This window comes from Mya arenaria, chromosome 13 (assembly GCF_026914265.1).
Source record: "Mya arenaria isolate MELC-2E11 chromosome 13, ASM2691426v1".
NCBI classification, from domain to species: domain Eukaryota; kingdom Metazoa; phylum Mollusca; class Bivalvia; order Myida; family Myidae; genus Mya; species Mya arenaria.
Genome location: NC_069134.1, coordinates 37584234 through 37608764, shown reverse-complemented (window position 1 = coordinate 37608764; position 24531 = coordinate 37584234). Strand labels below are relative to the sequence as shown.

Genomic DNA, 24531 nt, shown 5'->3' with positions numbered 1-24531 from the left:
ACAAACATTCCTTTGACATTTCATGAGTGAAGGTGGAATACTTTAGGTTATACATGAGACACAACATCTTTCAGATGACTGTTAACTAAGTCCAGGGCCATAACTCTTTTTGGACAAAACTAAATGTGAAAAAAATGACAGATGCACAACAACCTATATTGACCAACATTCCTTTGACTTTTGTGATTGAAGGTGGAATACTTTAGGTTATACATGGGACAAAATATCTTTCAGTCCACTATTTACTAAGTCAAGGGCCATAACTCTTTTTGGGACAAAACGAAATGTGAAAAAAATGACGGATGCACAACAGATTCATGCTGACCAATATTCCTATGAAAAATTAAGTGTAGTTGCAGTACATTTGGAGCTAAAGTGACAATTTACTATTTGACTATTTGCTACTGATTAAAGGACCATAACTCTTGTTAGTCGGAGTGAAATGTCATAATAATGATGGATGCACAATATTCCATTCTGACCAATATTCCTATGAAGTTACATATGCTGTCCAACATTCCTATAAAGTTTCATAAGTGTAAGTGCAATACTTGAGTAGTGGAGCTCTATGCGACAAGAATTTGTGGCAGTATGGGAAGAGACATAAGCAGCTCATATATACGTAGCCCCTAAAAATTATCTATCTGTAGCTATAAGTAGACTATTTCATACTTCGAAACATTACAATGAAATGCATTTAGACCAAAAAAAAAATATAAAAACTATTATCCTATTAAATTGAATGTTACTTTTTGCTTGAGAAGTGCTGAACACAATTCAAAGATGTGATTGACCTGGCAGCTGGAGGGCTGAAACCATTTCGGTCATGGGTTCTTGGGGCACTATTGGGGTCAAAAGCACACTGCCGAAGAAGAAAAACTGGCTTTTTAGAAGCTCCTTTGAGGGTTCTTCTGACTTAAAATTTGAAGAAAACTGATATATCAACTCAACAACCAAAAGCACTCTAGTAACTTTTTAAATCAATTAAAAAAAATAAAAAAATATTTAATTTAAAAAAAAAAGGGGGGGGGGGTTCCTGGGGCAATATGATCCGCGGAATTCCGCGAATCCGCGGACAAATCGCATCCCTGACAATTATGTACAATGTTGTAATTTTTACTCCAGTATAATTAAATCCTCCTGTAATGTGTTGATATCTTTCCATTAATAGAAATAAAAGGTATTTTACTTACATCTCTACGTGGAAATGTTGTCAACAGCTTATACTCTGATAGATGGAAACCTTTCGATGTGATGTAGTTTATGACCACTTGTAGCTTGTTTTTGCCATAGAACTTGCGCATCAACATTTCTTGCTCAGGTGCACGTATTCTCAGCATGCACGTGACCTCTTTACAGCCCTCTGGGGGTTCATCAGGAATTTCTCGTGCCAAAGATTCTTCTATTGCCTGACAAATAGAAAATATATGTAACTATATATATATATAAAATAAAAAACGCATTATCCTTAAAACATGTATAAGTGTGGTAATGACAGTTTGTAGCTTTGAAGTTCACAGCTGTAACCAGGCCCTGATTTCACAAAAATACTTAAGTCAAATCTCAATCGCAGTCTCAACTCATTTTTCCACAAAGCATCAACAGTTATTAAAAGTAACATATGATTTTACACCTTTGAAAAGGCATTCTATTAAAGATTATGTTGATTAAGGCCTTTGGTCAAGATTCCAAGGGAATAATATTCTACAGCCAACAAATACTCAAGTTTATTTTTTGCTGTGGAATTAAGTTTCTTAGAAATATTGACAAAATCTTTTTATCAACAAATTCTATGAGAAAATATGTTTTAAAACAGTATAAAAATTGGCAAGATTTTAGATTGCTTTTATGTGGTAAAATGAGTAGATAATGAGATTGGGCTTTTTGTGATATTGGGGCCAGAGGTTCTTACAGCTGATAAATGTCAATCCTGAAAAATATAGCGGGGGTCTGTTTAGGTATGAGGGATTCACACCTGAAGAAGGGTAGAAGGGCTTAGACCCCTTATAAAGTTGTTTCCAAAGTCAATTATTTTCATTTCAAAGTACTTCTTAAAGATGCACTCTAACGCCCAAATAAGATGTACCATGATTAATGAAATTGCTTTAATTTACCAAAAATGATGAACAATGGTTCTTTCGAGGGATACCGTGTTTAATTTTAAAGAAAGGTGCAGAAATCACCTTTTTCTACCTTATGAGATGATAAGCTTTCAGGACCCACCAGTCATTTAATATTTGAGCGCTTCCAGCTATTAATAAAACGGTTACAATCTTGTTCATAATAACTAATATTTTTTTAAATGCATTATTTAGTTAGTAGTTAAAGGTTTATCACTCAAAATTTATGTTTGTTATATATGTGTATGTATTGATTTCAAATATGAGTATCACTTTAATATTGATGTTGCAAATGTCCAATCAAAACAGCAGTCTTTTTAACAGTACAATAGTCTTCAGTTTAAAAGCTCTTTAAAACCCCTGTTAATGACTAATACCGAGGAACGTTTTTGTCCAATTATTATAGCCATCATGTTAAATGTTATTGAAATGTTATTATAGTTTAAAGGAAAAGGAACATATTAATTTTGCAAAAGATAAGCAAGGAGCATGAAAGCATCAACGCTCTGTCATTGCCATTCTTTATTGACTCTATCTCTGTTTCCAGCTATAAACAGATGCAGGAGTAAATCTTTTTATTAACAAGAGTGTTGCGAAGTCGAAGCCAATGTTGTTGTTTTTTTTATAAAAAAGGGGTATAACTTAACAATTATAAAAGCCATTAAAGGCTTGGTTATTTTATTTTTTTGCATGACCCACACTGACACCAAGGCTATGACAGTACTTCCCTCATTCATACAAGTTTGAACACTCTTAAGCAACATGTTTCAGAGCCTCTTTCTTACCAACCTGTCCTAGCGCCAATCCTCATGAAGGCCCAGCAACAGACTGAACTAACCTGCTTGAGTGCCTCTTCCTCCATACGCTTGCTCTCCTCCTCAGCCTGTCTCATCAGTTCTCGCTGCTGTATCTCCGCAAGTTCACGCTCTTCAGCCTCCTTGGCCTCGCGCTGAAGGGAAAAGCAAAGAAATCAACATCAGATACGAAGAGAAATTCAAGGTTTGTTAGCTTCTATGTTTAGTTTGCGCTGCTGTATCTCCGCAAGTCCACGCTCTTCAGTCTCCTTGGCCTCGCACTGTGGGGGGAAAGCAAAGAAATAAACATCAGATAAGAAGAGAAAGATCAAGGCTTGTTAGCTTCTATGATCAATTCTTGCTGCAGTATGTCAAGGCCTCACAAAAATACTCAAGTCAAATCTCATTCTCAATCTCAACTCAATTTACTATATAAAAGCATGGTATGATTTTAAATCTTGCATGTCTTATACTTTTTAAAAATGTTTTTTTCTCACGTAATTTGTTGATAAAGTTATTTTGTCAATATCTCAAAGAAATTTAATTCAAGAGCAAAAAATATACTTGAGTAATTGTTAAAAAACAAGAAATTGAAGTTAACACTCTTCTCTTTCCTTGGCACCACAAATATTGAAGGTTTTAGAAAGAAGGATCAGGGATGCCAACACATATTTGTAACAAAAGTGGAAACTAGTACGAAATAGGAGTATACTCATCACACTTTTTTCATTTAAAGTGTAATAAATGTGACCAAAAAAGAGGAAATCAGCTGAAAAGAGGAAAATTGGCATCCCTGAAGGATGACATTGCAGTATGAAGTTGAGATTTTTTATCCATAAAATATGTGGAATTATCTTGCTTATGTGTCAGAACCGCCCTAAAAAGTTGCCTAATTATATCAATTCTTACCAACTTTGACAAATTAATGATACGACCTTTGAGTTGTAAACTTGTAAAAAGTGGAAGAAACTACTGATTTCAGAAAGGGACACTCGATTTCAAAAGTTGATGTCCCTTCCGGATCCCTTGGAAAAATGGTTAAAGTGTCAACCCCTACTTAGATCTTGCTAGATTTTAGAATGTTAACTTTAATTTTCACCAAAGCTTCAAATAACCAGAGTTTCATCAAACTTAATGTAAATGCTAGTATAAAGAGGTTGTATAAAAACTAAAAACATAATGGACAACCAGTTTTACGACAGCATTACAAGACGGAGCATTGTCAAAGTATATTTTAGAATAATCCACAGTTTTGTGTACCAGGACAGATAACTTTCAGGAATGTTCAATGTTACACTTAAGCGTACCTTTTTCCTGTCAACCTCCAATGACTCCTGGTACGCTACATCCTGCTGTGTTCGAATACTTTCCCGTGCATCTCGTTCAGCCTAAACAACCAACGAAATTAAAGCATTTTTTTTATCTATTATTCGGTATCAACAGGGATCTCTGAACAGTCATATTAATCAATTTATCAACAATCATAGTATCATGTTTGATGTCATAAATTTATTTCATCTGGTATACATATTTAAATGACGTCACTAGCATTAACTCACTATTAGACTATCATGTGATCTATTACATTTTTTGGAGACCAGAATTGGACGGGTCACCTGTCGACAGCACAGAATGTCACTGGACCTAATTTAATAGCAATTCCAACATCATGACCTTGACCTTTGACCTGAACTTCAATAGGTGACATCTACAGGTCATTATTAATAATCTTACTAAGATTGAAATAGTAGAAATTACATTGTAAAAACTAAGCTTCATTCCCTGGCAACGCAGGGCCCTCGGGTCGGATTTTTCTATCCGAACCAGAAACACATGACAGATATAATTATTCCCATACCTCCTCAACGATGTCTTTCTGTTGCTGCTGAGTGAAACCATCATGGCAACTAAGGAGTTTAGACATCAGCTCATCTACAGTAACATCTCCTGTGCACAACCATATAAAAAGGGACTAAAATTTTGTTGCATTTAATGTATTTTTAAAAGCATAGAAATAATAAGTGCATCGACCTTCATGTGTTTTTTTCGACTTATAAAAGCTTATCTAATTTATGTGTTTTTTTCGATTTATAAAAGCTTATCTAAAAAAAATTATCAAAGCCAGAGATATGGGTTATTCACAGCATATTGTCAATGTGGCAATAAAGTTTTGCCTAAATTTTTTAAAATAAACCTTATTCTTCCCCTATGATTTTTTACCATATATTTGCCAACAACAAACCAGCAACAAACTTTAAAAAGCTGCAACACTTATTTCTAAAGAGTTTATTAATTTTATTTAAGTACAGCCATTGAAATTAGACTTTTGGATGTACAAGCCCAAATTCTTATCCTATCACTCGGCATTACATTTTTTAACAAGCCCTGCTATATACAATTCAGAATTTGACCAATCCCGGAAGACATTCTACCAGTGCACGACTTGCGGGCTTGTGTTAATTTCGACCATTGCTTTAAGTAATGTGAAATTTTAAAGACCTATCCATTCAAATGTTCATTGAATGATGCCAAAAAAGTAGTTATTCCATAAACCTAAAGGCTATATAACCTTCCCACAAACCTCTGATAACATCCACAACTTCATTTGTAGCCCTAGCACGAGATATGATGAGCAGTACTGGGAGATTGTCTGGTTTGTAAGACCGTATCTGATTGGCTGCAACACTGCCGAAATGACGGGTTGCCATAGTGATTAACCTGTGAAAGAAATCCAATGCAACATGTGTTAATTGCATTGCAAAAAAGCTAAATACCTTGAAATGAATATTCAAAACAGTTTAATTGATTGCATTTTTCCAGAGTTGACAAACAATTACGTAATCAACAGGTCCAACATCGTCAAAAAACTTATACACAACTGCGCTATGCTTCATTGTGTACCTTGCGCATTTGGGTTGAGGGAAAATCTCAAAATGAGGCAGTTTGATTGGTTCAGCAAGGTACCAATGCAGAAATAAGCACATACAGTCATACTTATGTTTTCCCATAGAAAAAGCATTCTGGCAGAGCTTGATATGAACTAGGTCCGCTTTGTCAATGCAAATTTTAAAACTGCTACTTAGACTAAGGCCTGTAGAGACAAATGACAATACAGGGTTATTGAAGAGTATTTAATTGTAAACATGCGATTTCATTAGAAGAAGAGTTGTCTCCTCTGCCTCATGCATATTGAGTCAGTTTTCCCACGGTATGTAATGGCATGATGAACCATAGCTGACAATGCAGGTCCAGGAAAGTGCTGTTTATTGTTAATTAGTTAATTTACAGATCACTTATTGAAATGTTTATATCATTACTATATATAACCATAAAACATATCTGAGGGTTCATACCAAATTTGTTGCTATCTTAAAGACTTTGCGAATAAAACGTGAATCAGTAAAATTCCTAATTGAGGGATCAGTAAAATTGCTGTTCATAGATGGATTTACTGATAAGTAGTAGAATGAGCACTTTTTCTGGACTTTTTTAATTCAACTGCAATATCCTCTTTTGAAAATTCAAGCCTACCAAATCCTAATGCCATAACAACAGTAGTCTGACACATCGCAATAATTAAGATAAGTTAACAATACAATTAAAATTATAAGAATTTTGCAGTAAATTATTTAGTTATTTGGATAAATATACATGTAATGTTACAGTGTTGATACAGAGTTCAAACAGCCAGACTGGCAAAATAATCAAGGAGTTTTCAAGGAGATTTTAAGGACCTTTATTCAATTTTCACGATATAACTCGTGATACTGGTAGGGGGATTCAGCTTGCCTTTTTCCAAATTTGCACCAGATTTCTGGGCAGACTTGTTGTTTACACATATTTTTGTGTTTATGTTCGAGGTCAACCAGCCAATAAAGAGTTGCAACAAGCAAATTCGTTGAATTGATATCCCCTGCCTGGGCTAAGTCAAGGAATGGAAATCAATTGTTGATGAAATATATATATATGAGTTTGAATTTGATTGCAACTGTTTGAAATAAAAAAAAAAAAATTGTATATAATGTAACATTTAGAATTGACCAAGAAACCTAGTTTATGACTCCATGTTACCCAGTTCCAAACTAATCTAAGATTTCATCAAGGCAAACATTCTGATCAAGTTTCATGAAGATTGGTCCAGATATATTGCAAAACATATAGCCTCAAGAGTGTCCACACGTTTTTTTTAAGATTTGACTCAGTGACCTCATTTTTGACCCCACATGACCTAATAGTTTCAAACTATTCCAAGATTTCATTGAGGCATTTTGATTAAGTTTCATGGAAATTAGAGCAGATGTATTGCCTCTAGAGTGTTCCCAAGATTTCTGTAAGATATGACCTAGTGACCTAGTTTTAGACCCATATTCCCCACTTTTAAAGTGCAGTCAAAATTTAACCCAAGTGAACATTCTGACCATGTTTGAACTTCATCAGACCAATCACCACCATAAAATAGTTTCAGACAAGATTTTTGAAAGATTTGACCTGGTGACCTAATTTCTTATCACATGTGAACCAGTTTAAAATATGTCGAAGAGTTCATCAAGGAAAACATTCTGATCAAGTTTAATGAATATAAGACCATACATATTGCCTCTAATGTGTTTCAAAGATTTTTCTAAGATTTGACCTAGTGACCTAATTTTTGACCCCATGTGACCCACTTTTTTTAGTGGTCCATATTTGTTCAAGGGGTACATCATGACTAATTTTGAACATAACTTGACCAATCATTACCATGATATGGTTCTGGACAAGATTTTTCTAAGATTTGACCTAGTGACCTATTTTCCGATCATATGTGACCCAGTTTTACTTACGACCAAGAGTTCAACAAGGAAAACATTCTGATAAAGTTTCATGAATATTTGACCATGTATAATGCCTCTAGTATGTTCAAAATATTTTCTAAGATTTGACCTAGTGACCTAGTTTTTGACCCCATGTGACCCACTTTTAAAATAGGTCGAGATATGATCAGGGGGAACATTCTGACCAAGTTTGAACATTTTCTGATCAATGCCTAACAAGATATGGTACCGGACAGACGAAATGACGGACGGACAACGCCAAAACAATATCCCCTTCCCAAAATCTTGGATTCGGCGGGGGATAAAAAAGCCTCAAGCGAAGGGTTGACAAAGATCAAAATCTTTTTGTAAAGATGGAACTTTTACTACAGACACTTCATTTGGAGCAGGACAAGAAAATTTAAGGATTATTTCTGAATAAACAATCACTTTTCAAGCAGTTTTCAAGGCAAAAATAAAAATTCAAGTAGTGTTAAGGAGTTTTTTTGCAAATTCAAGGACTTTTCATCCAGCAGCCTAAAATACAAATACTTTTCAAGTCTTTGTGAACCCTGAGATATTGAATGGCATTACCTTGAAGCATTAGTTTCCAGGGTCATATCCCACGCCCAGGTAATGAAATTGGTGGTCATAAAGTTAACTATTCCCTCACTACACAAGATTTGTGAGCAAAACACATTGGCCAGGATACTGTTATCGTGGTGAAGGTAGATGGCTAGTAATTTCCGCTGAAATGGAACATCAGTCATTTCAGTATTTTTCATAGGTCAGGAATGCCAATACAAATCTTTAAAAGAAAAATAGGAAACCATCGTAAAATAGGAGTATCTCTATCACATTATATATAGAAAGAATCAATTTTTGTGTAGATCAGGAAAAAGGCAAAAATTTTGATTTTGAATATTTGTGGCCAAAAAATGAAAATCAGCTGAAAAGAACATTGGCATCCCTGAATTAGAGCAAGGATCACATGTATTTCATAAGCTAAACCATGTTCCTGTTTTCATACATTTTTTTACAAAAGGCTTGTTTACTAACCTGATTTCCTGAACTCAGTGAAAGAAATTGTGTTCTATAGGACATACTCTCACAGATTGACCGTTTTGACAACTCTTTTTATTATTTTGTCTTGGAATAAGCCCATTTTTGCATTTTTCCATACATCCATGCATTTACATCTGTCAGTAACATCTAAGTTTGCATTTGCATGAGCTATTCCATACGTTCTACATGATTTATTCTCGATTATGACATTGATGATTGATCGTAATGACCTCTCCACCTATTGACGATAATTGATTATGGTTAGATTTTCAATCCTTAACGGTTTACACCTTATAAATAAGTGTAACAGTTGTTACCTCTGTAGCTTTGCACAGCAGGGCATCTTTGATTGTGTTATCTAATGACCCTACGTAGAACACAGGGTGACATTCTCCATATCTGAGAAAGGACAAGAAAGGAATTATTTTCACAAAACCAAACAAAACTAACAATTACTTGTTTTGCGATAGTTTTCCATTGAAGCCTCTGCTTCCACATGCAATTAATGATAGTCCATAAAATTATGGTTGTTATTGTTCTTCTTGTTTACTTTTCAATTTTCAATCACAAAATTGCAACTTGACGCAATAAGTTCAAATGAAGAACCGCGAAATATAGTTTATATTTCCCAAACTCCAAACCCCAAAGGAGCAGCCAAATCAGTGACCCTTAACACTTTCCAGCGGCAAATATGAAGAGAAAGGGAAAGTAATCATTTCACAAAAATAATTATATATTTCGAATATAAAATAAAGCAATTAATCTTCAATTAATATTAGGTATAGACCTACCTTTCTCTGAACTCTCGTGTGAAGTGCTCCAAAGCCTCTGTTTCATCTTTTACTGATTCTGGCACTGGAAATAGATATAACATGGAACATTTAAGCGCTCCACTAAAGAGGTAAAGATAACTAGAAATGTGTCCATAGGACACGGATGCCCCCACTTCGATTTTTTGTCACAGAAAATAAGCCATAATGATTATTCAGGATAATCTGCACAAGGGCAAATCCTTTTCAAAAATTAGATCGGATAAGATATTTTTAAGTATTGTTGGGAAATAAAGGGCCCTAACTCCTAAATGATTAAAGCGATTTCCATGGCTATCGAACTTGATCAAGGTATTATGGTCACAAACATGTGTTAAAAGTTTGGTGAGGATTGGACAAACAGTTTTTAAGAATTAGATCGGAAACAATCTTCGGGACGTATTTTTCAAGTCTTTTTTTGCAAATAAAGGGCCGTAACTCCTAAATGACAAAAGCGATTTCCATGGCTATCGAACTTGATCAAGATATTATGGTCACAATCATGTATGTAAAGTTTGGTGAGGATTGGACACATACTTTTCAAGAATTAGATTGGAAACATATATTTTTGAAGTATTTTTGGCAAAAAATGGCCGTAACTCCTAAATGACTAAAGCGATTTCCATGACTATCGAACTTGATCAAGATATTATGGTCACAAACATGTGTTTAAAGTTTGGTGAGGATTGGACAAACAGTTTTCAAGAATTAGATCGGAAACAATCTTCGGGACGTACGTACGTACAGACAGACAGACGTACGTACGGACAAGGGCAACCCTATATGCCGCCACTTTGTGGGGGCATAAAAACTATTATAGTTTTTTAGCTAGAGGGTAATTGGAGGGTGCTGCACCCTGTTCGGTTTTGGAAGGCACCCATCTGCCTTCATGGTGACCAGAATGTGCATCCTCCTGCCTTCATAGAATTTAATGCTTAAGATTATCAAATATTTCTTTGTTTTTTAGTTAATACTTGAAATATGATTATGAATTCGAACAAACTAAATACATATTTATAATTAAAACCTAATATTTCTAATATGGGGGGGAGGATGTGTCAATGATTAATACAATTCATATCATGTATGTGTTGTGACTACTTTCAATACTAATCTTTGTTATGGATACCCAAATATTGTCAAAAATGTTTCGTTTTAGTCTTGCAACTGTAACATTTGGTGTCTGGTAACTATTATTAGTTCTACATGTACAGTATTGTACATACTAAGGGGTGTCTGCTTCCGACTGGTTGCAACGTGTTCATCGTTTATTGAGAAAATCTCGCCATCGCTGTCATGCCAGTCATGACTACCATCTTCTTCTTCACTCTCGCTTACTTCTATCTCCATAGCAACCTCCTGCAACAGGTATGATTGGTCATTTTAATTTACTGTATTATACTGTGTATAGGACACTAGCATAGATAGAACGCAGACAAAAAACATGGTGAAAAAAACAGGTAAAAACCCTTAATACCTGATAGATGCATGTAAGACGCAGTGGAAAAATGTCAAAATCAGAGATGAAAAATCAGCAGCGATCATATTTGTTTTAATGATTTATTTTTGCATCGTGAAAATGCCAAAGGTCAATATAAACCATGCAATATTTAATAGCAAAAATAATATTTGTTTCTTTCTTTATTTCATGGAAGTTTATACATAAATGTAAGACAAAATGAGCACGAAAAGATACAGGCATTATTGGTCATTTTTATTTGCCAGTTTTTAAAAAAATATAGAAATGCAGCTGTATTCAAATAAAAGGGATGCCTTTTATCAACATAGTTTCTTTTCATGGCTCTGTCAATTTTCCTCAAACTTGATGAGCTAATTCAAGGGGCCAAAGCAGGTTTTGGTATTATAGGGGACGCAAAATTTGGATAACACTCCCCGCAGGAGAAAAAAAATAGGCTCTAATTTAATTGGAGATTTTTTGGGAAAATTATAATCTAAATTTCATGCATTTCTATTTCTTCTGTGCATTTTTTTTTCAATGAATATCGAAATCAAAACTAATTTGAAAACTTCTGGGTAAATTGTAGATTTATTCATCAAGAGACTGGCAAAATTATGAAGCTAAAAGCATGAGCTAAAAAATATAAATATCTTATCCGAAAGTTGATAAAAATTAAGTTAATTGTATTCTTCAAATTTATCAGATCTTTCCTGAATTTAATTTCCTCACTTAAATTTCTATGGCAATTTTCTGTAATTAAACTTTATGCTTTTCTATCTTCAATAAAATGGATAATATACAAAAGCAGCCCATTAGACATGGATTTTCAAACTTGTTTATTTCTTTATAGTGTGTATGGTATATTGTTCCTGTTTCTATATGCAGATGTTATTTATCTTTGGGGAAAAGCAGCAGCACTTTTATTATCAGGGTTGCTAGGATGGAAAACAAATATTGATATTCCAATTTTCAACAGACTATGGCCATTAACTACAAGACAAAATATTGTTCACATATACAATGCTATGATCAGGTGACTAATACAGCATGGAAATGCAAAATCGATAATTCCACAAAATTGTAATGCCTTACGAAGATTAAAAACACTGCAAGCTGAAAACAAGAGCACCCTTAACTCATATCAGTTTTTTTAGCAAATTGGAAAGGCACAAAGATTAAAAACACTGCAAGCTGAAAACAAGAGCACCCCAAACATTTATCAGTTTTTTAGCAAATTGGAAAGGCATTTCCAGAGATTTTAGCCGTGCTGGAAAACTCTATCTGGCACCCCCATGCTAGATGATTCATGCACTATGACGCAATACTTTTTATTTCTTTTAAAATAAGCATAATTATGATATTTTAATACATGATTTCCATAAAAATTAATTATTAACCAAACGAATAGCTTGAAAACATAACAAAATTACCCTTAAAAAGGAAATTCTTCATGTCAGCAGTGAATAAAATTACTGTGAGTAATTGAGTAAACATCATACCACATGCTTTTTCAAGAAATGTACAAAAATGCTCAGTCAATTTCTTCACAAAAAAGTAATTTAAGATATGCTAGAAAAAATATCAATCATGTTTGTCTCGTCCTGAAAGAAAAATCTAACCCTTGGACATGCTGCTCAGCCGGTAACTCGGCAAGCCTCGTTACCTGGCAACACAGGTGCCCTCAGGTCGGATTTATTTATCTGGACTGGAAACACCTGACAGATATTATAACTTTTAAGGGATCAAGGTACATGGCTTGAAAAATTATTTTGCCATTGGACTTGCTCAACTTAAAAGTTTAATGTCATATTAACATATGTACCAAATTTCATGTAAATATCTTATATGAAATATCTTATTGTACTTTGAAAACAGACTCAAAATTATTAAAAAAGTAAGTGAACTGACCTGAGCAGTTCTTGGTTTACTGGCCAAGTTGGATCGTGTGAGCTCCAACATGTGACTGGGGTATGACAGGCCGATCACTCCTATCTGCTTCTGTAAAACAAACAGAGAATATTCTGTTAGTGAGCATAAAATTATCATGTTTTAACTAGAAAGATTTTTTTGTGTGTGTTTTTCACTTAAAGCTGCACTCTCACAGATTTTGACAAGCTGTTAAACAAAACTTCTTCATTTCTGATGCAGATTTATTTTAGTGAGTTCAGCTAGTGAACAAGAAAACATCTACTTCAACAATCATTGCAACAAAATAAAAGTATAATCCTATTCTAAAGTAATACTACAACTCACTCATTCACTCACCTTACTCACTCATTCATTCATTTTCAATCATTTATTAAGTTTTTTTTTGTTTTTGTTTTCCATTAAGAGTACTACCTTTTCTCTCAATACACCTAAATACATCTTAACATTATGTAAAAACACAAATGTATCGTTTCTTTTTTCTATAGCCAGCCTGGTTGCTGAAGCTCTGGAGGAACTTTCACAGACAAAAATCTGTCCTTTCTAACAGATAATAAAATGAAAAATTGATTGTTTCAGTGTACCATCGCAAAATATTTCACCTCGTGAACACCAAATGTTAATAAAGATTCTGGTGCTCACTCTGTGAAATATATTGCGATCATACACCGAATCAAACAAATATCCTCTTTATCTTGCAAAGAGTATTTGAATAAAGAAACAAAAACATGTCTGAGTGTTCCTTACAGGATCTGTAGCATTCTCTGGCCACCCTGTCCAGACCTGGTGTCGTACTGGGATATCACAGATGCTAAACACGTCCTGTTTAACCTCCTTTACCGTCTTTGTGCCGGAAAACTTCAGGGTGATCTGGTTGTATTGACCATTGTCACGATTAGTGATCTTGAGATTGTAGGTGCGATTGAGGTTGTCTACCATGCTGAAGTAAAAATCACAAAATTAAAGATCATGGTTGGCCTGACAACACGCAAATCAGTTTCTGATCATATGTCAGCAGTGCATTCAGTTAGGCGAGCGTTAACAAAATGATCGCAAACATTTTGTTTTGTACCCCTGTTTCAATGCAGCACATAAACTGCAAACAGGGAACCAAACAGCAAATGCTCGCCTCGAACAACTTTACTGGACTCAATGCAGGCCTTTTTCTAAATTCCCACGGGTCAGACTATCGAACCCATTACCCTGGCAAATTATATGATATTTTTCCCAGTTTGGGAAAAAAAACAATCAAAAGTATTAAAAAAAATCTTTTATGAAAGCCTTTTTACCTGTAATGGTTCATTCAACATCCTAATGAATTGTTTGGTGTAAAGCTTTGGGGATTATTGAATTCAGAAATAGTTGAGATTACAACAGATATTTATACTCAGACAGATTCATATTTCAGCCATTTCAGATCTTTTGAAAGAAAAAAGAAACTAATATTATAATTATTTCCTCATTTTCAGGAGGCAAATATCTTGTTCTTTTAACAGTTAATTTCCCATTTTTTATGTAAAGCAATTATTTTTTCTCAAAACGGCATATTTCACGAGGCAAATTTTCCCATAGTGTCTAGAGCCTTTTTCCGTAAAATGGGCAGAGAAAGGCCTGTACTGGGCATAAGTAACGCACAGTCTCATACTGATGTGATACACTTTAGGGTTTAAAAAGGTCAGGGTGCTGCAGAAAAGGGACCAGGTGCTAAGGGTAAAAAGGGCACATTGAATGAGGCTGGAAAATGGCAGGAAATGTTAGAAATTGAGTTAAATTGAGGTACATTGTAATATTAGGTATCAACTGCCAGATATGTTAAGTGTGTATGTATTCATAATCGGAATAAATGTTTTAACAAAACAAAAGGAATATTTGAAAGCCTGGTGAGCATTTAATTCTATGAAGGCAGAAGGATGCCTATGCTGGTATCCATGAGGGCAGAAGGGTGCTACCAAAAAAGGACAGTGTGCAACACCCTCCAATGACCCTTCAGCTAAAACATTTTACTATTTTGACAACCCAATACTACCTCAATTTTGATATTAAAACCAATCTTAAAGCTGCATTCTCTGACAGCAGGTTGACAGTTTTGACATTCTTTTAGTTTTTGTCTCAGAATCAACAAATATTGGCATCAATAACTTTGATTCAGTCACCTAAGATAACTCACAATAGAATAAATCTCAATTGTTGAGAAAACCGCCGAAAATTTCATTTTTCTTAAAATGTTAGTAATTTGCTTTTAGCTATAAAAGATCAATTTTCGAACGTAAATAAGAAAAACTGTGATCAGATCTTTAGTCAGCAATCAAACTCTTATATCACTGGTTTCCAAACATTTGCGCAAAAAATGGTTCATTCCAAGACAAAAAATAAAAAGTTGTTAAAACGGTCAATCTGTGAGAGTGCAGCTTTAAGATTAACTAGTTATGTAACAAATCTGGACAAACAAATGCATGCAGACATGGATTCAATACCAGTATATTCTTTTGTCAAATAAAAAGGCAATTATTAAAGGCAATCGCAATATACCAATTTCATATGAAGAACAAACAACCACTTAATCTCAGCTTATGACTTGGTATGCTGTAACTTCAAGTATTCAGGTGGACTTACCTAGCAGATGGGCCTGCAGATGTTTCTGGGCTGTTGAGATCTGGTGTCAACAGGAATAGGGTGTTCTCTTTTGGCAGATGAAGGTCTCGTAATACGGCCTGGGGGTGGGGAAAATATGTAAAAGCATTTGTGCTGCTGTATTGCCTACAACTACATTACGCATCTTATACATGTATAGTATATGATAAGTAAATGTTACACCAATGGATAAAGCTGCACTCTCACATATTAAACGTTTCAACAACTTTTTATTTTTAGTCTTGGAACGGGCCAATTTTTGCGAAAACGCATGGAAACCAGTGATATAAGACTGCTGACAAAAAATCAGATTGCAGATTTTCATATTTATGTTAAAAAAAATTGATGTTTTATGCATTTTTCTTAAACAGTTAGTAGCCATAAAACATTAATTTTGGTACGGAATTATGAAAGTCTGCGATTTGATCTTTTGAAAGCAGTCTTATATCAATGCTTTTCAGACATTTACGCAAAAGATGGCTCATTCCAAGATAAAAAAGTTATCAATCTGAGAGTGAAGCTTTAAAGCCCCACCAAAGGCATGTTATCTTGTCATTTCAAAAAGGGATACAAGTACTGCTTTCTACCAAGGAAATCATATCAAGTGTGGTTCATATTAGCTTTATGCTTTCTTCACAATAATTCTTCGATATAAATTAGTTTTAATATGAACTAAAAGCAAAAATATTCTGTATTAACAGTATCTTGTATTGCTATTAAATTATAAAAGTCTGGCACAGAAAGTGTCCAGCCTTCAAGCTTTTCATTTAAAAAGTTCTTAAAAAGGAATGACTATTTACTAATGTAAAGGTTCATGAACATACATATACATGTATTTGTACATAATATTGTACATTTAGTTTAAACATTATATATTTACCAACGAAAAAAGTTATGATAACCTATACTAAAAGTCACACCTGTTGGCACAATGTTGCGCAAGAATAAGGTCTTGTGATGTGGGGGATATTAGTGTACCCAGAGAAAACCCACTTGTCTGGCTTGGTGATCACTGACAAAACTCAAAAACTCGGAACAGGGCTGGAAATCTAACCCGGGTCGCCTTGGTGACAAGCGAGTGCACTAACCACTGCGCTTACTGAACAGCCAGTTATTGTACATTTGAATCTACTGGCGGACATTTTGGACGCCATATTGAATATCCCCCTTTTCATCAAGGGTGGCACAAGGCCAATAACTGGATTCTTGTTTAAGAGCCACTATATATTGCAAACTTAAGCTAAAATAACCCCATTTGTTATATCAATTCATTGTATACTAACAAAAAATAAGCTTTGTAAATTTAATAAAAAGAGTTCATAGTTTTCCTAATTTGCATATTGTTACATTATAACAATAAGGGATTCACCAGATATATTTACATGAAGTTTGCAAAATCTTTAAAATGGACATCAACTGTTTTATTACAACATGTATTCAGTCCTTACATTGTCTGTAACTTTCCGGTTGGCCCAGCCTTTCAGTTCCTGTTTGCCGACAGGTATTCCTAAGTCTTGACTCAGTGCCTCTTTGATCTGGGCTGCAAGGAAAAAACAGGCAATGTCTGAGAGTTTTTAGGAAAGTTAGCAGAAAATAATAAATGTTGTTTAAAATGTTTATAAACTGGACAATAGTACAAATGATGTTTAATGCAATCTACAATTGATGGGTGAACATTGGCATATTTTCTCAACTGCTACATCTAGATTTCTGGTATCCATGACAACACACTTGACGCAGGTAAAAAGCATCTTAATGTTTGTGGGAAAAAAATAGGTCAGTAAGGAATTTCTTACTTTATAGTTTGTCTCATTTCAGGCAACCTTCACAATCTTATTTAGATTATAGGCTGCATATCTCTTTGGATTCGTCTGAATCACGTTTTTGGTGAAAAAAACATTCTTTTGGCAGTAAAAAAACGATCAGTTGTGTGACCACAAGCAAACCTCCTTTTTTAGACCTTAATCAGCCTACCATGATTTCTTATCAATGGATAGTCAATTGAAGTATAGCAAGGTCCATTGTCAGCAACCTAGGTACTTTCTTCCGTTACACTTCACACATACCGTGGGACAATTGACTGACAAAATCTCGTTTTAATGAATATGCATGGGGCAGGACAGACCATTCTTCTTCCAATGAATTCGCATGATATACTCAAATATTGTTCAATAACTGTTTGGTGTCAGTAGCTTCCGTTGACTTGTGGTCTTGACTACCGTCAAATATTACTGTACTGAGAAGGCAGACCTGGTTCAATTCCGGCAATCGCCAGAATATTTTTCAGACGTAAAGCATCTGGTACTTTGCGGAATCAATGAAACTGCCTCATTAATTATTCATGATTACGAGATTTTCCTGGCCAAATTGCCAACGGTACACAATGAAGCATAGCGTATCGGGATATCCGACGATGTACAAGGTCACACTTTACTATTTCTTAAGATGCTCAAAACTTAATAACTTCTCAACTTGCAAAACAACTTTACAAAAGATTAGCATCACTTAATGAACTAGCTTGACCTGTTCAACAAGATGAGATTGTATTTTGGGAAACAGGTTTTTGTATATTGAGAAATAGGATTTATCAAATAGACAGAAATAAACATAGCATACCAACTGTGTCTGTGTCTTGCATAAATACGTCCACATTTCTGTTCCTGTACTCCACATTGAAATGCAGCATCCTCTTGTCCGTCCCCCTGGAACTTAGCCCCGCCCCGGAGGAAGTTCCAAGCCCAGCGCCAGAGGCTGACCCTGGGTCGTAACTCGAGGCTGAGTCCATAACGTTGGCCTCAGATCTCCAGGGAACTGGGTCGCTAAATATACCAGAGCTGAAGAACTGGTCCTCCCCCGGGGGTTTAGCTTGAGGTGGTGTGGCAAACCCAGGACCTGTTGGGGAGTCTGCACTACTGAGCACACTCTGTACTGCTTGCTGTGCAAAAAGCAAAAATATAAACTTGGATTAGTACATGTATATAAGTTACAGTCATCAAAATTAGACTTTTGGATGAACAAGCCCGAATTGTTTTACTATTGTTTGGCATCAATTTTTTTAACAAGCCCTGCTGGCTGCTGCTTTATAAAATTCAGAATTTAAGCAAGCCTGGATGACATTTTACCAGTGCAGGGCTTGCGGGCTTGGGCTTTTTTCCACTACCGATGTTAAACGTCTAATGCCTTAGTTAACCTTCATTATTAAGATTCATTGCAGCAGGGCTTCCGATAAAGGAGATTTGGAAGTATTTTACTCCCTAGAAATGGGCTAAAACTTCCATAATTGATGCCTTGGAAGTTTGGTACAAAAACTTCTATAATTTATTCTATTCTATAATAAGTTAGGTTTGGAAAGTCATAATATCAAAGCCTGGTGTCAATGTTACTTTTATGGTGACATTTAAAATCAGTCTTGAAGTAACATGAATCATTATAATATAAAAATTGTGAAGTTGGCAAGATAATTTATTTATAGTTGTTTTTTAAAATAGTGGACAAAATTGCTGTGTTCAAGAGACTAAACTTCCACATTTCAGTGAAAAACTTCCAATATTGATGGTAAGGAAGTTTATACTTAATGGTAGCCCAGTGCAGTGGTTTAGAGTTATCGGATTACTGCTTAGAAGTATCTCTATACTGGAAGGGATTACCATAAGAATATAGAATAAATAATCCATTTTGGGGGGCTTAGCAGTCAGCACTACTGAAAAATAAATTGTTTGTTTCGTAAAGAAAAAAAAACAATATAAGTATAACTAGATCATAAATTAGGTCCATTCCATTATAGCAGAGTATAATAACATTTTTTTACCATAAGGTTCCAATCATTTTGGTCCAAAATTGCAATTGATGTTTCAATATCATCTAATTGCGTGCATGCCTGAAATGATAAAAAACAACAACATTATTTCATGATATACTTTATTAGTTATTATTTACTTTGGTATGTCAATATTAATCAAAATTATGTTTATTTATTTTCTGTGTTTTTCACTTTGTAAATATGACTGTCACCATGTCTGGTACACATTTTGTTAAATTACAAGTACTCATGTATACCAAGTACCAAGGTATTAACTCGCAATGCAGTCATCGAAATTAGACTTTTGGATGAACAAGCCCGAATTCTTATACTATTGCTTCAGCCTCAAATTTTAGAACAAGCCCTCGGCCTGCTATATAAAATTCAGAATTTGAGCAAGCCCGAAAGACATTTTACCAGTGCAGGGCTTGCGGGCTTGTGCTAATTTCGATCACTGGCAATGTTTGTCTCAATTGCATATTGTAAACTTATTGAAAAGACAGCAACAAAGAAGATAAGTCAGGGTGAAGACCAATGGCTCCAAATATTATCAACTGTCTCTGTCTTTTATGAAATTTTCTTTCAGCAAATACCCACATGTGTTGTCTTTTTAGTGGCAGCCCTTTTTGTTCTAAATAGGTTTCCATAGTTCACATTTAAGAAGGCAGATATTATATATCATGTATAATATCTATATAATATGTTATACAATGTCTCCTGTTTTCACACAGACAAACTATGCAGTTTATTCACATTGTACAAGCAGAATTTGACTTCAAACTCAAGAAACCATCATTTGGTGTTGTACTGGAGTAGCACCCATTCAGTCAAGTGGCATAGACAGCTTTAGAGGTTGGGTTTAAGACTGGCCGGACCGGACCAAATCCAGACCAAGGGAAATCTCCGAACTGTTACGGAATTCGTTCGGAATTTTCCTGCTATGTTTTATAGATATTTTATTTATTAAAATTATATTTTATTATGTCTGTCTGTGCGCCTGTTTGTGCGCCTGTACGTGCATCTGTATGTGTGGCTTTATGTGGGTCAGTATGTGCGTCTGTATGTTTGTCTGTTTATATATGTCTGTCTGTATGTATGTCTGTCTGAATGGCTGTCGGTATGTATGTACGTCTGTCTGTTTGTGCGTCTGTATGTATGTTTGTCTGTCTGTTTGTATGTATGCATATGAGTATATTGTTCACACGGAATCATTTTCTAAGATTAAATTCACTTATGTATCATGTATGTATTTAAAAATACTATGTAACAAGCTGTTAATTTTTGTTGTTGTTATAATTATTAATAATGTTATTATTATTATTATTATTATTATTATTATTGTAACCTGACACAGGGTTTCCCCTGGGTTCTAAAAAGTTGTCGCCACTTTTACGCGGGGGGGTCGCGAAAGGCCCCCTTACGGGTCCAGGGCAGCGCCCTTGTGGGGGCCCCCTGAAGCTCATGGGGTTTTAGAATTTTAAGAGCCTTAAATTGAATTTACTTAGCACATTGTCGTGCAAAAACATAACATTTTGTTGTACATGAAGCACAAGATATTAGCAAATTGTTATTCCAAGAGGTGCAGTCAAAAAGTTCATGGACTGGTTATATATTGCACACTTTTGACGTCTGACTATGACAATACTTGTCACACATAAATCCTAACAACATGTTTACATTTTGTAAGCAGAATTAATTACATAGCATCCATATTTTGATAGAAAAATGTGTTCATTGTAGTATATAACCTACGCTACGGATCACTTTGAATTATTAACGATTACGAAATTGTTTTCACTGTTATTAACGCTAGATATGCAATATTTTGGCGCCGTTTTATCATGTTAATTTCATGACGTCTCATTAATGTCATTTCTAAACACACGTCCAAAACAAACATCATCGCAAAAATATTGAATTAGTATGCATTGTCTGAAGCCATGGAAGATATCGCCGGTGAAGAAACGTCAACGTCATTTGAGCGAACCGAGCAATGGACAGTCATTAACAACTCTGCGAGAGCGGAATGACATCAAAGGAAGCATTGTAATTTATAAATCTGGTAGATGTTTCACGTATATGTTCCCGGACACTCATATTGGATTGGCACAACCATTTCCGGGACGGCCGTAACAACATAACTGACAATAATGGAACAGGATAGTGGCAGTTTCGACAAAATGCAGCATGTCATTTCCGTAGATCGGCAGATATCGATCGATGAAATAGCTGATGTGTCGGATTTAGCCACGGGAATATACACAACATCTTGACAATTATTTATTTATAATTGATTCCAGGCATTTCTTATGATATGAATTGGGTTCACATTGAGTTAACATATGTTTGTGACATTTAAGACGTGCAGAGTCATCACACAAACTCATTGAGAAAGAAACGTCCGGAAAATGGATCTTTCATCAAGACAACCCTCCTGCACTTCTGGCTGAAGACTTATTACTAACAATAGATTTTCCAAGACTGCATTATCCGACTAATAGTGTTGACCTAGCGCCTTTGGACTACTGTGTATTTCCAAGATTAAAAGCCGACTTACGAGGTTGCAGATTTGAATCGGCAGAAAAAATGGAATTTGGCGTCAGGTCGGTAAGCAACTGCGAAAAGGGGTGGTATGCAGACATTTTTGATAAGTGGGTAGATTGGCACAGAAAATTTATTGAATTTCAAGGGCAATATACTTTGATACACATTGACTAGCATACAAGCGCCTACATTGACTTATTATCATTAGTGAACGTCAACAGTATGTCATTTCCGTACGAAGTGATCCGTACAGTGTGAGTTATGTTTATTTGCGATGTAAAAAATGATTGTTTTATGTGTGATTAAAAGTTGATATATGTACAGTCATGTAGAATATAGTTTCTGCTTTAGTTTGATGCCATTCTATTTTTTCAAATCCCAAAAATTTCAAGGGCAATATACTTTGATACACATTGACTAGCATACAAGCGCCTACATTGACTTATTTTCATTAGTGAACGTCAACAGTATGTCATTTCCGTACGAAGTGATCCGTACAGTGTGAGTTATGTTTATTTGCGATGTAAAAAATGATTGTTTTATGTGTGATTAAAAGTTGATATATGTACAGTCATGTAGAATATAGTTTCTGCTTTAGTTTGATGCCATTCTATTTTTTCAAATCCCAAAAATGACAACAGTACAAAGGCAGTCCGGGAACCTTTTGACTGCACTTCATATTGACAAAATGACTAGTATATAAATAAAAAAATATGAAAATATTGCAAAAAATGTGACAAACATCAATATGTTGATTTCATTCTAATGCCTGCATACAAAAGTGTCATAGCATTAAAGAATACCATTATGAAATTATGAGATAAATTTAAAATAAATGGAAACTCAAGGAAATATACATTGTCAAACTAGGGCCATAACTTTCCTAATAGAAATTTGTCTACCAACTCTTTACTCCAGCCAACTTATTGGAAGCCTTATTAAATTGGGTGTAATTTATTTGTAAGCATACCCAATGATTTCTGTTAACCTTTTTGAACCCTTAGAATGCTGCATTTTTATCAATTACAAATTGCGACAAAACCGAAAGCAAATCTATTTTTAGCGCGTACACGTCATTACGAAATTTGCATATCACATGACTTTCCGACAACCTAAAATTATATGATTTGCATTTTTAAAACTAACACAATAATTACGCAACAAAGCCGTTGAGCTAAATATTAAAATTGTTTGCTAATAAGAGACATAACAGTTAAAGGATGTCATTGTTTATCCGTGAAAGCAATAAAATTCTGCAATAATTAGCGAGGTGTTGACTGGGCCATGACTGCTTACCCTAATTATCTGATTAATTTTTGTTGTCGCACCAGCAGATGCGCTTGATTTATGAGAGTGACAGAATCGATTATCATACAGACCGCAAGGGCACCGCTTATGTCATTTCAAGAAAATATTTTCAAAAAATCGTTGTCGCCATAAATTCGCCAAAATTGAAAAGTTGTTGCCACTTTTGCGATTTTGTCGCAAATGGCGACAATGGCCATCACCAGCGGGAACACTGCTGACATAATAAAATATATTAATTAATAAATAAAATATCTATGACACATAGCAATGCGTATATTAATTTGGTCCCAAAATTAGGTAAACTTCCGAACGTTTTCCGTAACAGTTCGGAGATTTCAGTTTGTCCAGATTTGGTCCTCTCCGGCCAGTCTTTTATACCCAACCCCTTTAGACAAAATGTCTGGTATTATTCATTTTTTAAAAGCAAGATAAAGCTTTAATAACTTAAAAGACTAATTAAGTCACTTTGTCCCGACTTGAAATATTGCGCAATCAGGACATATTGCCCGTTTAAGCAATATCACCTGATTGAACAAGTATCCCATAAAAACATGATGGTTCGGGGTGTCATTGCGCAACTTGGTACCTGACCAAAAAGTTCTTTATTAAATTAACCGACTACTGTATTCAACATTTACATGATTTTGATTTTTTTTCCAAAATTTTCTTGATCAGTTGATGATATCTGTCTTTGCACCAAATACACAATTATAATTGTCTGGTCTGTCCAGGACAGTTCAAGAGACCATAGTTGACGAATTTAATTTCATGCCGTTTCCGAACTTTTTGTGTTTGCCAAATATGGGCCTGCGTAGTGGGGAACAGCTGATTCATGGTTGACATGTCAAAACAAAAACAGTAGGTTGTTGTTGCGTAAATGTCTGTCACGTAAAACTGGAAGGAGAATCAGCGTATTTTAGTGTCTCGCAATTTTCATTATATATTTGTGATTCAAAAGACAATTTCTTTACATTAGTAATTGTAATTTCTCTGAGAAATCATACCTGAAAGTCCGCAAGGATTGATTCTCTTTCTCCCGATGCCATTGTTGATTTTATTCTTTGCGCATGACGGAAATACTTCATGTATATTATATGACGTCATAAGATTATAGTAAAGCTCGTTACAAAATCTTACACCGTAAATACTGAAGGAAATTGCGGAATAAAACAAAACGGAAATAATAAGAAGGGAAACACAATTTATTTGTTTACGTGTGTAGCCTCCCTTTCGGATTTAAACGTATCATAACACCCATAATTCTATATGCCACCGGTCTTAAA

The 24531-nt window shown here is 34.8% G+C and overlaps 1 protein-coding gene across 1 annotated transcript in view; it reads right to left on the bottom strand.

The window, feature by feature from the left end:
- Positions 1 to 24325, bottom strand: part of LOC128214045 (FAS-associated factor 1-like) — a 28853-nt gene extending 4528 nt beyond the window's left edge. Inside the window, exons 1-16 of the mRNA XM_052920278.1 lie at positions 24253 to 24325; positions 19406 to 19474; positions 18214 to 18532; positions 17046 to 17137; positions 15580 to 15677; positions 13714 to 13906; positions 12949 to 13038; positions 10808 to 10940; positions 9564 to 9627; positions 9090 to 9171; positions 8302 to 8456; positions 5496 to 5632; positions 4773 to 4861; positions 4222 to 4302; positions 2959 to 3069; positions 1194 to 1409 (exon numbers count right to left, since the gene is read on the bottom strand). Coding sequence (XP_052776238.1) covers positions 1194 to 1409; positions 2959 to 3069; positions 4222 to 4302; positions 4773 to 4861; positions 5496 to 5632; positions 8302 to 8456; positions 9090 to 9171; positions 9564 to 9627; positions 10808 to 10940; positions 12949 to 13038; positions 13714 to 13906; positions 15580 to 15677; positions 17046 to 17137; positions 18214 to 18532; positions 19406 to 19474; positions 24253 to 24294 — 1971 coding nt within the window. The 5' untranslated portion in view covers positions 24295 to 24325. The remainder of the gene's footprint in view (positions 1 to 1193; positions 1410 to 2958; positions 3070 to 4221; positions 4303 to 4772; positions 4862 to 5495; positions 5633 to 8301; positions 8457 to 9089; positions 9172 to 9563; positions 9628 to 10807; positions 10941 to 12948; positions 13039 to 13713; positions 13907 to 15579; positions 15678 to 17045; positions 17138 to 18213; positions 18533 to 19405; positions 19475 to 24252) is intronic.
- Positions 24326 to 24531: the final 206 nt, after the last annotated feature.